We start from the raw sequence: 15,302 nt of genomic DNA on the forward strand, positions 1-15,302 counted from the left end.
TGTCTCTCCATAATAATAATAATAAGATATGTGCATATCAAAATGTATAGTTGCATTGCATCCCTCTCAACAACATTGAGGCCAGCCTTCTCGTTCTCGTTAGCTAGCCAGCCTGTCATACTTGTTCATAAGCTTACTCACCGCCCCCAATCAGATAGCATCGTACCTTGATTATTTCTCCTGAATGGATGCCTATTGAAACCTCATGCCGAACCCGTCGATTCCTTTGATGGATTGCAGTGCAGCTACGCCCGGTTAGCTGGGGGGGGGAGGCGGGGGCTGAAATTAGAGGAGAGGGGCTAATTCGGGCGGAAACAATGTCTACGATGGGAAATTACGTGCAAACAGGTACGTGTCATGGAGGAGTTCATGCCTGTGGTACGTGGCTGCGTTGTGTTACCAGGCTACTGACTGCTAGAATATAATAGGTACATACCTAACTTAGGTAAATATGTAATATGATAACAGAAGGCAGGTAGGATGTATGTAGATGCTTTCCGCTAAGATCCATTGATGTTAGTGCAGAGTTAACATATATAGTGCAGATACTTAAGTATTAATATCCAAGTTCATTGGATCCGTCCTTTTCGATCCCCAGATTTTAAAATCATTTTTTAGTTCGCTACATATAAATGTACCGTGGAAGCCGCTCAATTCTAGGTTAGCCCATTGTTCTGTGCTGCCCGACCCTACCGACCCTACCTACCTACCTACCTTAATGTATTTTAAGATATTGCCCTATTCTAACAAAAGCTTACAAAGGTTTTTAAAGCCCGACGAACATTAGGTACATACTTCCGAGGTATGTATGTATATGTGAACCTTCCAATAGCGTGATTGCATCACATATGACAACCCGCTTTGCCCCCGTCTAGTGTGGATTGCTCTCCGTTGCTGGCTCCCGAGTCACAAGCTCGACTACTTAAAATAATTCATTTTCGTTTGCGAGTGTTAAGTAATTGCCTCTCCGGTACTTCCGGGAATGCGACATTACTTGTCCTGTGGATTATAGCTGCTTCTCAAATGCACCCTCGACAGGTTTCCATCATCAGCATCCAGGTGGATAATGATAATTGATAATTCAATTATACTTCTCATGAAGTCCAACCCATCAATGATACCTACCTAGGGAAAGGTACTTAATCAGCCAGTATGGCGAGCACACCTGAACCCCAATCTCGGGCCTCGCTCCTCCAGGATATACTGGAGCCGCCTAGCTTGATAGTCTCCGACGGAGAGGTATCGCCGTCGTCTGACGGTGTAGTAGATGAGGAGTCTCTGTATATCGATCAAGACGATGCTCAATCCATCATACAGCCAGCCTTAAGTCCTGCAGCCACAAGGCTCACCTTGCCGAAGACTCCTGCAGCAGAGAAGGTGGCAGCCTTGGAGAGGGTGCCAGGAAGAGGTCTGTTCAGTGTTATCGAGGGACCTATCACTTCGGAGCCGGATAGTCTGCATCCATTAGCAATGGGTTCGACTAGGACGGCTTACCAAACCGCCGGTACAAGGGCGCAAACGCGCCAAACTAGAGGTCTTTCCCTAGGTCAACTTCCTTCGAGTCATTCACCTACGTACAAATTTCCATCGCCATGGCAGTCGGGGCCAAAGCAGATGGTTGTGCAGAACGAGCCTGGTTCGAGACCAGCTCTATCTGCCGTATTTGGTCAGAATAATGGCCATCGCCGTTCTTTGTCCGGGGGAGCAGATGCGCTGAAGAGGATACGGGAGGCTTTGCCGTCTATGCCGTCTATGCCGTCTATGCCATCCATGTCTATGCCATCCATTTCCCTACCGTCATTCTTTTCGGGACCATCTTCAACGAAGAACGTAGGGCTAGATGCAAAAAAGACTATTGCTTCCAATGACAGTGCACCAAGGGCAGGACGGCTCATATTCGCGGAAACGCCTGTCCTAACCTCCAGGAACATAGCCCCGCCGGAAAATAACCAATCGCTTATAGCTCTACCCATCCGCAATGCTGAAGGCTCTACATCGTCTCGACCGCCAACCCGGCCACGGACAATGCGGCGGTCAACTTCTGATGAATCCATACTCTACCATTCACTATCTAGGATGTCGTCCTTCGGTGACGACGATAGATGGAATGATATTAGAGAACAGAAAAACAGCAGGCTCAAAGCTATTACGGATAGCTTGGATGTGCCTACATTCAAACTACCTCAGTTTCCAAGTATCATTCCAGCTCCGCTCAAGAGAAATTCAACACTGGGGTTCAACCAGTCGGACTCGTCTTTATCAGGTACCCCACGTACCTCTACATTCTTCGATAATGGCCCATCAAATAACAGCGATACAAATCTGTCGGATCTGGATCGTGCTTTAGAATTGTTAACCGGCGATATTGTCATCATGGGTGGATACCGTGGGTCTATCTTGAGGTCTACCAAAACTAACCGTCAGGTTTGGGTACCCGTAAAGGTTGGGCTGAACATTCGAAAAGTTAACTTGGAAGTTGGTCTGGATCCCGAGGATGAGGAAAGAATGGAAGAGACGATATACGCCTCTGGTATGCTTAAAAACATAGGACCGGTCGATATCTCGAAGCGCTTGTTCAAGAGATTGAGAGAATGCGAAAATACTAGGTCGGGAAAACTAAGGGTATGGGATTACGGCTGGGACTGGCGTTTAAGTCCTCATCTACTTTCGCGCAAATTGATCGCCTTTCTCGAACAGCTACCCTCAAATCAGGGCTCTGGCCTCCCCGAAGGCAAAGGGGCACTGGTCATTGCACACAGTCTTGGAGGACTTATTACTCGCCACGCCGTAAACCAACGGCCTGATTTATTCTCGGGGGTAATTTACGCAGGGACTCCGCAACGATGTATCAACATATTAGGACCGATCCGCAATGGTGATGCTGTGCTCTTTAACGAGAAGGTCTTGACGGCGCAAGTTAACTTTTCGTTAAGGACGAGTTTTGTTTTCCTACCGGAAGACGGCTTCTGCTTCATAAATAAGTATACTGGCGAACAGTATCCAGTCGATTTCTACGACCCGCAACAATGGATAAAATACAGCTTGAGTCCGTGTATAGAGCCGTCTTTGCCCTCCTATAAGTCTCGTTCCGGCGCACTCAGCTCCCTGAGAGAGCTCTCCGAGAGACTACCGACACCATTAAGGAGCCGGGGAAATAGTGCGGCTAGCGAATCCCGGTCGCCAACACGCAATCTAGTGGCCGAAGCGGTACGGAAAGTCGAGGTATCTAACGATAGGACTCTGGCACCGCAAATGGGAACGCTGCATGGAGATTCGAGCACGGCCTATCAACAACAGCAGAAAAGCATAGATAACGACGCCGGGACACGCAGCCGCAACCTCGCGTACCTAACCCGGACGCTTGCCGAGATCAAGCGATTCCGGGCTGAGACCCAGCACCGGCCGGAGCACACGCAAGCCAACGCGTACCCACCGTTGGCAGTTATCTACGGCAAGGATGTACCAACTGTGTGGGCGGCGAGCGTTACGTCACGCGAAGCAATTGCGTGCGCGGATGCGTACGACGACTTAGTTTTCCGCAGCGGCGACGGCGTCGTGCTTGCCCGCGAGGCCATGCTCCCTGATGGGTATGAGCTCGTACGTGACGGTCAAGTTAGTACTGACAGAGGGCATATTACCATGTTGGGTGATATGGATGCCGTCGGAAAGGCTTTACTAGCAGTGATAAGGGGTCGCCGGAAGGGCATCGGACTCGGGGGTCCTGAAATTTAACCTTTTTCGCAGCCGCGCGATCGGGGGGTTATGATAGAATAACAAAGTACAGCCCGGGTTTTATTAGAACGGTTTAGATTGCCGAGAAAGACAGACATACGGGCAACCGAATAAGAAAGGCATCATGGGCGCATTGGATATAGGTCCTCATCAGCGATAGGTCTTTTTTATTATTTATTTCTTCCCTGCTACGGGTTGGGGTTCTAGGGTATTGATATTGTCTTAACTATGGATGGGGCCTGTGGCATTTGCATAGCATTATACTGTAGCTTCGTCAGTAGCAACTCTATTTTGGTTTATCTTCTTCTACGGTATGGTGAGCTTCGACTTAGAGAGCTGGGCTGGGGTGGATTATGTGTAACTAAACTACCTTCTTTCCTACCTCTACCTACCTGTCTTGGTCATACAAGAGGAAATCTCGTACAGACATATTACTCCTGCTCGCGAACTCGCGTTTCCCACGATATGGGGGTGCCACGGTGCTACGTGATCTGGCATCGGGTGAGCACCGAGTTGTATTTATTTATTTATTCATCTCTAGTTATATAACTCATCATTTACTTTTCATATACTACCCGCGTTATATAGAGGTATATTTCGGCTGGCTGCTTCTCGAGCGACAAGGTATAACTCCGCAGGCGCTCGAAACCAGGCATCTATCTAAGCTGTCATGTATTTACCCGTCTAGCCCAGGTTCTCTACATTAGGTACCTAAGGTACATGGCATACTTACCGTCGGGTACTAGTCAGTTGGAACGGGAAGGGATCTCTGTTTTCTGCCCACGTCGCACGAGCTCGTATCCGTCGACGCTTCCCGGGTCCCTGGTGCCGAGCATGAACGAATTGGCTCGGCGGGCTACTGCGTCTGCATATCTGCAGTCGTTGAGGTACGAGGTACCACGTGGAGATATAGCTAAGACATATATTTGGCTATTGGGAGCCTTTATCAATAGCGTATTGCTGAAGACGAGGTGATACTCGGGGACGATGTTTGTGGAACGGCTGGTTGGTAGGAAAAGGGGCCGGGGGGTACTCCTATTCATTCGCGCTCGGGTTGGATCCGAGCCAGATGAATCCGAGTCTTGGATATAGAGCATAGTAGACGGACATATAGCACCAAGATGGCCTCTCTTTCGTCTGCTGGACTTAGTAAGCTTGAGTCAGAGGGAATCCGTGGTGGGCCTTCCCGACATCGAGACCATATATCCGCTGCGGCATAAATAAACATATTACACAGCAGCCTCGTGGCGCTGCCGTGGTTTCACATCGACCCTCCCTCCTACCTCTCCCGCCATGACATCAATTAGGATTTGCGTTCCGTTTCAGCCTTCGGCACTGGAGAACTGGGAGATGCGAGGAGAAAACATGTTTGGACTCCCGCCGCGGAGGACTAGGTATTGTGCATGGATTTGGGGACCGCTAAGGAGGAGGAGGAGGAGGAGGAGGAGGAGGATAAAAACGTCACACACTTCCATATATGTATCTACCCTACACCCCTCGGAGATTTCACGTATACCTAGTATGTACATGTAGGTATGTATATATGCACGGTGGATGACGGGTAGATATCCTCGCCTCGCCCACGGCTCCTTCAGCTGAGGAGGATCCGCTACTTTGGTCTTTCTAGAAGAGCAGCGCGGAAAGGAGCGCGAGTGGACCCGTCTGATATTTCTCAATACATACATACCGACCTACCTACCTATCCATTAATTTAATTTAACCGACGAGCATCATCCTGTGGTATGTGTCGTGGCTGTGTGGATGAGGGGGGAGGGGGGAAGGGCATGTAGCGCCTATTTGCGCCTCGAGACGCTGTTAGAGAACTCGTAGGCGCAGTGCTACTTGAGACGTGGATTTATCCTTCCTTCGTTGCTCATGACGACATCCTCGTGATGATGGCAGTGGTTATTTCTTGACATGTCAACACGAGCTCCGGGGCTGGTTTATATAAATGGAAGATAGATAGGTAGATGTTGGATATATGTAAGTTGGTTAGTATAGTATATATAAGGTACGTGATACTTGTTTTGAGGTCTCACATTGCCGCGCGGCAAATTGCATCGGACCTATACCCGATAGAGCAGACCACCGACAGCGCTATGGCTATGTTGCTTAAAATATAATCATAGTATAGTATGTATATAGTATGTACTGGCAAGTCCGGTATTGGCATTTCTATATATTTCGAAGAAATGCGGGATGCTTTACCGCCCCCACGAATATCTTTATACATACACGCGCGAAGCTCAGCAATGCCACAAACATTTTACCAACGCGTCTTGATGAGGAAAGGAATGCGTAGTGTATGATATAACGTATGAAGGGGGTGTAATGTACATCATACATGATATACATGATATACATGATATATATACTGCATTGCTACCTGGTGCCAATAGCATCTAAGTGATAAGATCTCACCTCTCAAATCGACAAGAATCTGAGACAACGACTTTCGTAATGTAGCTTCGACGGAACGAAGGAGGATGTATAATATGATGTTCATAAGCATTGTATTGGACACGAGCCAAGGGTTTGCGTTTCAACTTTTTAAGGCGCTTACACACCTGAAGTCATGTTGTGCGCAGCGCCCATCGCTCATCGCTCATCGCCCACCGGCAATTCATTCCTTTCATAAATTCCACACAGTTTATGTAAGAGTTTGCTTCTCATCATTTCATCACGTTGTCATCTACATAGTGCTATCTAAATCTACATACTATATAGATGACAGCTAGGTACCTATGTATGTATAATAGGCGCCTAAGCTCGGGTTGTGCTTACAATGACGATGATGTTGTTGATCGGATTGGCAAACTCGCGGACGGGGAACTGCTCGTATGTAGACAGGGGACTTTCCGCCTTATTGCATCGCACTGGATACCTAATAAATCACGATTCACAAACCGATCAGCAGGGGATTTCAGACAGACCCCTCCACCCCTCATACGTGTACGGGGATCTGCTATGTACATAGATTCCGTACGCTTGTCAATACGAGAGCTGTTCTGCATCGATATCCATGACGGCGATCTGCTATATTGGAAAGACTTATTACACGATTAGACAAAAAAAAGTTGACTACCTAGTCGATAATGGATGTTCACGGGCCACCGCCGTAGGGATCTAAGGTGCCGAGCACACGGCACCCTAGGCCGCAATCCCGCAGTCTGTTCCCTTAGCTGTCAGCTGCTCAACTGTTCCTCTGCGTCAGAGACTGGACTGAAACATACGGAAATTTTTACAGGCATGGTAGATCTGGATGTTATTACCGCTAAGGGCAACTTACTTGCATGCATTCTCGATACATACCTACCCAACCTAGGTATTGATGAGGGAGGTTACTCTTTCTGGAATTTGGACATTTAAGGGAAGCTGATGGGACGGACAATGTATTGTACATATTGTATTGTACATATTGTATTGTACTCTACTATACTGTAGTGTACTTTACCTATGCAGGTTGCAACGCTAAGGCAGGAGAAGAGTTTCCAACGGGACGGTGTCCTATTCGGGTCAAGTAAAAGTAGAGGCAATCTTCGTCCGATCTACCTACCAGGCGTGACTACTATGTACATACATACCATACCATACCTACATAGTAACTAACCTAGGCGTGAGCAAGAAAACCGAATAAGTTTGCGGCCGATGTAATCCTTGTCCGAGCCAAAAAGGTATAACGCCCCAACCAACACAAAGACCCATGTCTAGAGTAGCTTCACCTGAATTCACCTGAAAATCGACGTTGCGTTCGTGTGCGACGGAGTGGATCATGCGGCAACAAATCGTAATTGACACATGGTAAATGGATGGAAGGGGATTGATAGACACAGTCACATCCTGATCAACCAACCCTTTTCTACTTTTTTTTTTTTTTTTTTTTTTCTTTTCTTTCTTTTCACTTCGGCGACCTGTGCCACGCCATTGGACGAATGATAAAACCGAACCGTTCGAGCCGAAGGGCGATCTAGCATCTGACATTTCGATAGTCGATACCTACCTAGTTTATATGTAACTAGTCTTAGTTGTAGATCACCAACTTGTTCGTTCTCGTTTTTCTGACGGGGCTTAGGTAGATAGGTCGAGCGCTGGAATTCCAGTTCCCGAATTTGATCAATCTCGCGGGATCCAATCATAATGGAGACTGGATTAGGCGGGTTGCTAAGCATCAATGTAAAACAGTCTACGGAGGCAGAGCGACGGGGGCTCCATTCCTTGGCTCAACCCACACGCCACCAAACCTGCCTGACAAGAAGACAAGTCCGTCCAGAACGGAAACAAGTCCCACAGAGCTGCTGCTTTCTTCACCGTTTACGAGGTATGTGTACCCACAAGCCGTCTGAATCGAGCTCTTCCGACAGTCTGGCAAATATTGATTGACTGACGTGTGGCGAGTTCGTGTGGGTTAGGGAAAGAAAATTGAATAGTCCCAACTTTGGTTATGTTTCACCATATGCGTCGTATTAGCCATAGTTATCTGTATATGTATTTGTGTGCACTGTTTCTAGCCTTAGCTTGTACTTGTATGTAAGTACATAGACAAGCATGAAGTATTCGTGACGGTAACTACCATATACATTAGGTAGTTAGGTAGGAAATAAAAGGAAATAACTAAAAAAATAATAAATGAAAAATAAAAAATAAAAAATAGAGTGAAAAAGGGAAAAGGGAAAAGATGACATACGTAGAAATACTTGTAAACCCCAAGTGAAGGGCCATCGGCCGTGCTTCAACGATCAAATCGGGAACCAATTGAACTTCTTCGCTTCTCTAAATTTTTCTTCACGACAGGGATTCAAAGTCCCACGTTTGCCAGGCTTGCCAGGCTTGCTAGGCTTGTCAGGCAAACCCAGGCTCCCCCAGGTCCATCTTCGTTCGAACCCACACTTCTCTCACACATAACTGTGTCATTCCTAACATATTCCGCCTCCCCTTTCATAAGTCGCCATTCCCGGGGGCTTTTTGAATCTCTAGTGCCTTACCTGGCACACTAGCGTCAAGGCCGCGTCTGGGCCTGTGCTGTACCTGTAGCGCAGCTAAAGCACGCTAGCGACTCAGCGTACCTAATAGAGCAAGTACATTTGTTTTGTACATGTTTTGTACAGTACGGCAGGAAGCAGTCTTCGTCCCTAAAGGAAACCGCTAATAACATGGGAGGTCGGCCCATCAGCCTGCCCCTCTTTCCGCCTCGAGAACCTTTCTTACCTTTTCCTCCCTTCGACTCCATTTACCTATCCTAACCTTATACTTTATACCTTATACCTTAATCCCATACCTTCCGCACTCGTCTTTCGTCGAGTCTCTTTCGCTGCATCTTTCCTCGTTGTAGTACCTTTTCTCTCTCTCTCTCTCTCTCTCTCTCTCTTTCTTCTTTATTTTCTCTTGGGGGAAGAAAAGTTCGCTGCAACCGTATATACATCAATCCCTATCTAATCGAGTTTCGTACTGTTTCGTTCGAATTTCCGATTCTCCAATTCCAGCCACATTTTGGTATCTGTCTCTACCACTACCATAGTAATACGCCGATTCATCGACCGGCAGACATCCCTCCACGAGCGACTCGTCCACTTGTGTGACGAGCCCAACGCAAAGCGCAACATAATTTAAGCGTCGCCTACATCTCTCATCCGGTGTGGTAGTATCGAGAAGGTGGATAGGCGAGTTAGCATTCATTTAAACTTATACCGACCTTGAAAAGAAAAGGGCGTATCCAGTCGAGAGACAATTCGTAGAGCAGCAAGTCCGAAGAGAGACAAAGGAGGGGAGGCCGCATATCGGATCCGATCCTCAGGGGCATCCCTCGAACCGATAATCGAACTTCGATCACATCCGAACACCTAGCTCCACCGGATCTTATCCCGTCCCGCGGACTTTACTCCAGCCGGTTGCATTCTCGAGCTTCGACATCAAACTAGAGTTGATCCGTCCGGCTCAAGGCCCGAAATATTACAGTGCGATACAGTACTGGTTGCTTACTCGGAGCTGACGTGCTGCCTACTCGCCCTCCGTATCATTCGTGATTGGCAAGCTAAGGCAGTTCATCAGAGGAACTAATAGGTTAAATCGATCGAGCGACCCGATCATTGGCGCGTTTGGACACGTACCAATACGGAGTCGGGCAGATTGAGTAGAAGGACCTGATAATCATTGGCTGCAACCATTCGCACAATAATCGGGGCCCAACATCCATATTCCTGCAACTTAAGCCTGCAAAGTTAAGCGCAGGCGTGAAGGGGGGCTCAAAGTGCGCCTCATCCTTTCATCAATCAATTTCGCTGACATCTGGAGCGTCTTGTCTGTACCATCGTTGCAACGCTTTCAAGACTTTCCGCCCATTTCACTTCCCTGCTGCTAACTCCCGCGTGGCGCATCAGCCATTTCAGCCGGGAATAAAAATAGGAGAGGATCAGCAGCAGCATCCAAAGCAAGAAAAAACTCAATTTCGAGCTAACATCACCGTACCTGGAATTACCATATCAAGAAAAAAGCTTAAAGCCATTTGTACACCATGAGCGCAGCGATTGCTATGGCCCCTTCCCCGGCTCCCCACGATAGACCGGCTTATGCTGAGTTGGCGCCTGCCACCAGCGCTGCAGGTACTTCCTCGACTCTGACAGGAATTGCTGCAGCGCCGGCTTCACCTTCCGTCCCACGTACTTCGGCTGTAGTTTCGGGCATTCCGAACACGAATGCTCTTGCTTCTGCAACGCAACGTCCTACCAGCCGAAGTCCCCCTAGAGCCGCTGCCCAGACCGCGGTAAAGTCTTCTCCCCCGAGCGCGTAAGTAACTCAATTTTTTTTTCACCTTCTTTTTTCGCCCTTCTCCCTTTTTGGCCTGGACAGATCCTTCAATCCGTCACAAAAATACCTAGCCCCTAGAAAAAGAGAACCACTCCTCCGTTATCGTATGCTTGGAATAATCCTGTCGCTAACCCTCGCCTTCGCTGTAGTACACGAAATGTGTCGAGCGCTGCTGGACCTAAAATCTTTGTAAAGAAAGAGCCAGGGTCTCCCGATATACCGGCCGGTCGTCATCGCCCAAGAAGGCTGGATCTCTCCAAGAGTCTCACCGGGTCGGGCGCCGCCACGGCACGTCCGGCGCTAGGGAGGGAAGGACTCGGTATCCAGGAAGTGGGTATTGCATGCCTATCACCCGGCTTCGTCACTCAAGATCCTGTAATGAAGGAACACCTACAACAGAGCATGAATGTTAGAGAACAACAACGCCGTATTATCGAAGCTAGACTACAACAGCAATCGGCAAAGGGTGATGGTCCCGATAATGGCAAGGAGAAGGATCCTGTTAGCCAATTCGCCGCAAAAACCCCAGGGATGTCTCGACGAAATAAAGCCCCTCCGGGGTTAAGTATTGTAGCACCATCACATGAGCAGTTCGCCCACGAGCGAATGATCCAATCTGCGCCATTGGGTCAAACTTTTACCGGGCGCCATAACCCGCAGCCTTTAACGAGACATCTCGCTAATCAGCCCTCGAATTTGTCCAGTACGTCTCACATTCATCACGTACCTGCGAACCAAACAACGAATCGGTTGCCTCCAATCTCCGATGTATTCGGTGGCCAAGGGCTTCCTTCACACGCAGAGTCAAGTTCGCGAGCTTTCTACCCTGGTTCGAGCCACGGACCATTAGCATCACCTGGCCACCCACCGCCAGGTCCTTCGCAGCCTCCCATGTCAGGCCGGGGTCGAGAATACAAGTCGGCCGAGGAAGTACAACATGAACTAGCCGGCGGCCGACCAGAGCTGCTACCCAAGCTTGTCCACTATACCGGACATCAACCCCCGACACCCCCATCACCCAGAAATGGACTTAACCCCTTAGATACGGGTCGAAGTACGAGCAGGCGAAGAACCCGCGCCGAATACGAGGAAGGCAGCAGCCCCCCGCTCGGCCACGGGCCTGCACCTACTCGGAGAGGCCCCTTTGGAGCCGGCCGGGACAGCCCCGAGACGCAGCGACAGAAGCGTGAGGAGTTTTTGAAGCTGTGCGAGAGGGCCTGGGATTTGTTTCACTCGTGAATCTCCCGCGACGGTCTTACCGGGGCGGATCGAATGGACATTTGCAACTTCATGACTTAATGCCACGGTACGAAGTACATACGGCCCTGTTTCCGTGTATACATGCTCCAATATGGATTTTTGGTAAGGGCAATGTGCATTTGTTGACGGGCTATGTCGGATTTGGACGGACTATACCCGTTACTATGTTACGCATATGTTCCTATATTCCTATCGTCGGTCCATCATCTAAGGGATACGGGGTATGGGTTGGGGGATATAATGTCTTAGTACTAAGTACGTCGTTCTGAGACGGCGTCAGCAGATATGGAAGCCGCGGGTGATCATACTTGGGCTGCCAGATGCTAGAATCTGGAGCACGACTGTACTGGGGTCCCTTGTCTGGAGATCTTGATGCCTAGCACTGATGGTAGTTCGGAGGGAAAAGATGCTTCAGAGTGGTTTTCTTTTGTTGCTTTCTGGGAGTTGCCATCTTTCATCTCAAACATTTTTCTTGATATGGCGGGGGAAATGAGGGTATGATTCGTGGGACATCTGCTAAGGGTGGAATATAGCAGGGACTACGGGATAAGAGGCAGGCCGAGGGAAAGAGGAAGGACGTGTATTTATTCAACCTGTGGAGGCTACGGTCAAGGGAACTGGTACACTGGTGATACGTCTAGAAGCTAGACGTATATAAGGAGGGAGCTCAGAACTAATAGGTTCTGGTAAAAATACCTACATAATATGGCTCTTTCCAACAGTTGGGGTGAAAATAGATTTTTGAATCTATGTACGTCTTATGAGTTTCTTATGAGTTCTTCCACGTAGTCGATATAACCGTGCGTTGCGATACCGTAGGTTCTACCGCTGTATAACGGTTGCATCCCAGCAAATCATATCAATCTCTTTCCCAGTAACAAGAGCTAACCGAGGCAGATTTGCAATAACGTTCGTCCGTCTGGTTTGGTCTAAACGAAGTGTTTCTCACCAGCTTACTTGAAACTCGGTCTATGCGCACGTGGGAGATGGCGAGTATATTTAAGATTTCTAGCAGTCGAACGGGGTTATGAGATCTTACAGAATACAACATCCTTTTGCATGACTCAGGTACCTACCTAGGTTAGGTATCTATCTACCTATCCCCAACGTCATCCTGCCCCCCCCCTTTTTTTGTTAGTATGTTTTGGCTAACAGTAGACCTAGATATATATAGGTATCTCTCTCATTTTCAGGCTGACTTGGAATTCTCGAGCGATTCCGTTCTGAAATTGGCTAGAGCTCGAGGCTGCCGATGGAGCCTGGCGGCTTTGTTATCACGATGCTGTTGAAGTCGACTTCGAGGTCGTTTCGTGGCCTCCCAGGCCCCTGGTGTCCGCCTTGAGAGCCTCGCGAAGCAACGTTCGTTCGGTATCTTGTCTTCAAGTCATTCCCGGTGTATATTTCACCACGATGATATTGATACGTACCTAGGTAATATATAGTAAACAGGTTTATTGGAAGCACCCCTATGGTGTGCTTACTTGTTGTACTGGCCCCCGGCGCTTCGAAGATACACGTTTAAGCTACCATTGGTACGTTTCTCGGGCACCATCTTGTCATGGGTCATCTGCTATTGTCTACTCCTATCACCAACTAATAACCTTGTTAGCGCGAGAGGGCCTATTCTTCAAGATACTAGAATTTTTCGCAGACACAGACGTGTTTAGTCATTCGGCTTCCCCTAGCATACTTATCGTCTATGCGCATGAAAACCCCAAGCTGGGCACGAGGGCCAATGCCAAAAGCGTCAAGAGACTTATTGAGTACTTCACAAAAATTCGAGCTCGGATTATTTCAGACAAGTCTTTGCTACCCCCATATGATGATCGTGAGGGTAATTCTGCCGCCATCCGAAACATTCTAGACAACCAATTTTGTCTGATCCCAGCGCCGAATGACTCTAGCGGTACCGTCAACAGCGTCAAGAGGGTGGTAGTGTGTGACTCGGGTCTGCTTAAACAATACTATGAAGATCCTTTCACCTCGTCTTATATAGGTGCCATTGAAGCATCGTATACCAAGGGACAGACCGCATCCTCCGTACAACAACGCAAAGAAGGCATTAGGGAGGTGGTAGAAGATAGTTGCTCTCATGATGCTTTTCATCATGTGCTTACTGAACTTACCTTTCTTAAAATAAGAAGGTCCCGAAGTCGTGATGACCACGGTATTATTCCAGTTGCGCTAGGCCAAGATCCTTTGGACTACCTATCGTTCATTGACAAGTGCGACTTATACATTAAGCTGAAGTCGTCTAGGGAGACCGACTTACACCAGTCATTCTACTCGATGCTTACCTCAATTCAACTACAGTCTTATCTCGCATAAATGAGATACCTCAAACAGATAAAATAGACAAATGTGACCGCTTCCTTCACGAGCTCACCAGCGTACCGTACCAGGATCGTAAGGACAGAAACCGTGAACGAATAGAAGGGACCTACGAATGGTTCGCAAATCATGAGACATTTCGAAAATGGCGATGCGGCCAAACCTTGAGCTTACTCTGGGTATCCGCAGATCCAGGATGCGGGAAATCAGTTTTGGCAAGGCATTTGGTGGATAATGTCCTTCCAACTACCGATACGAGATCCACATGTTACTTCTTCTTCAAAGACGATTTTGAGGACCAGAGGGGTTTAGAAGGCGCAATGCGCTGTCTATTGCATCAACTCTTCCTCCAGAAGCCTGCTCTTCTTACCGATGAAATTGCCGACAAATTCACCCGTGACAACCAACTTTTCTCTTCCTTCTCTAATCTTTGGGATATTCTTACGGATATTTCATGCCGTGATGGTGCTGGAGAGATCATTTGCATTCTCGATGCCCTAGATGAATGCGAAGATACTGACCGCCTAACGAAGGCCTTGGAGAAGCTTTACAAGGATAGACCAGACAATGCCTCCCTCAAATTTCTCTTAACCAGTCGACCATACAGTCATATTCGACGCGGATTCCAACTCCTTGAGAACCAGTACCCCAAAATCCACTTAGATGGAGCGAATGAAGTTAAGGTAGATAAGATCTCAAGGGAAATTGATATTGTCATCAAAACCAATGCGAAGGAAACCGGCGAACGTCTTAACCTCGAAGCTGGAGAAATGCAATTTCTTGAAAACGTACTTACCAGTATCCCACACCGAACTTATTTATGGGTTCACCTTGTTTTTGACGTTATAAACAACAGCGAGGGAATTACAAAAGGACACTTGAAAGCAATTGTTCACCAACTTCCAGAGACAGTTGAGGCAGCATACGAGAAAATTTCATAGAAGCGCCGATGTTACGAAAGCTAGAAGACTTCTTCATGATGTCGTTGCAGCAGAGAGACCACTGTCGTTGCAGGAAATAGCAATAGCGCTGGCTATCAGAGAAGAACACGAATCCAACAGCGAACTCGAGTTCGAGCCATAACATCGCTTCCGCAATACGATCAGAGGGCCTTGCGGGCTCTTCGTTGCCATCGTACATTCTAAAATTTATTTGTTACATCAAACAGCGAGAGAATT

General features: G+C 48.0%; 2 protein-coding genes across 2 annotated transcripts; both read left to right on the forward strand.

Moving 5' to 3' along the window:
- Window positions 1-416: 416 nt before the first annotated feature.
- F4813DRAFT_338774 (uncharacterized protein) lies at window positions 417-3,846 on the forward strand. Its single transcript, XM_049241226.1, has 3 exons — window positions 417-482; window positions 546-660; window positions 763-3,846. Exon 3 carries the CDS (start codon window positions 1,153-1,155, stop codon window positions 3,730-3,732), a length of 2,580 nt encoding a protein of 859 aa, XP_049101597.1. The 5' UTR covers window positions 417-482; window positions 546-660; window positions 763-1,152; the 3' UTR covers window positions 3,733-3,846.
- Window positions 3,847-10,258: 6,412 nt separating this feature from the next.
- On the forward strand, window positions 10,259-11,772 carry F4813DRAFT_379840 (uncharacterized protein; the record flags this gene model as incomplete). Its single annotated transcript, XM_049245502.1, has 2 exons — window positions 10,259-10,512; window positions 10,683-11,772. 2 exons carry the CDS (start codon window positions 10,259-10,261, stop codon window positions 11,770-11,772), a joined length of 1,344 nt encoding a protein of 447 aa, XP_049101598.1.
- Between the last annotated feature and the right edge of the window lie 3,530 nt (window positions 11,773-15,302).

Source organism: Daldinia decipiens (genome assembly GCF_022478715.1).
Source record: "Daldinia decipiens strain CBS 113046 unplaced genomic scaffold F4813scaffold_9, whole genome shotgun sequence".
In the NCBI taxonomy this organism is placed as follows: domain Eukaryota; kingdom Fungi; phylum Ascomycota; class Sordariomycetes; order Xylariales; family Hypoxylaceae; genus Daldinia; species Daldinia decipiens.

Coding starts and splice junctions, on each gene's coding strand:
- F4813DRAFT_338774 (XM_049241226.1), top strand. CDS start 1,153: ATGGCGAGCACACCTGAACCCCAATCTCGGGCCTCGCTCCTCCAGGAT.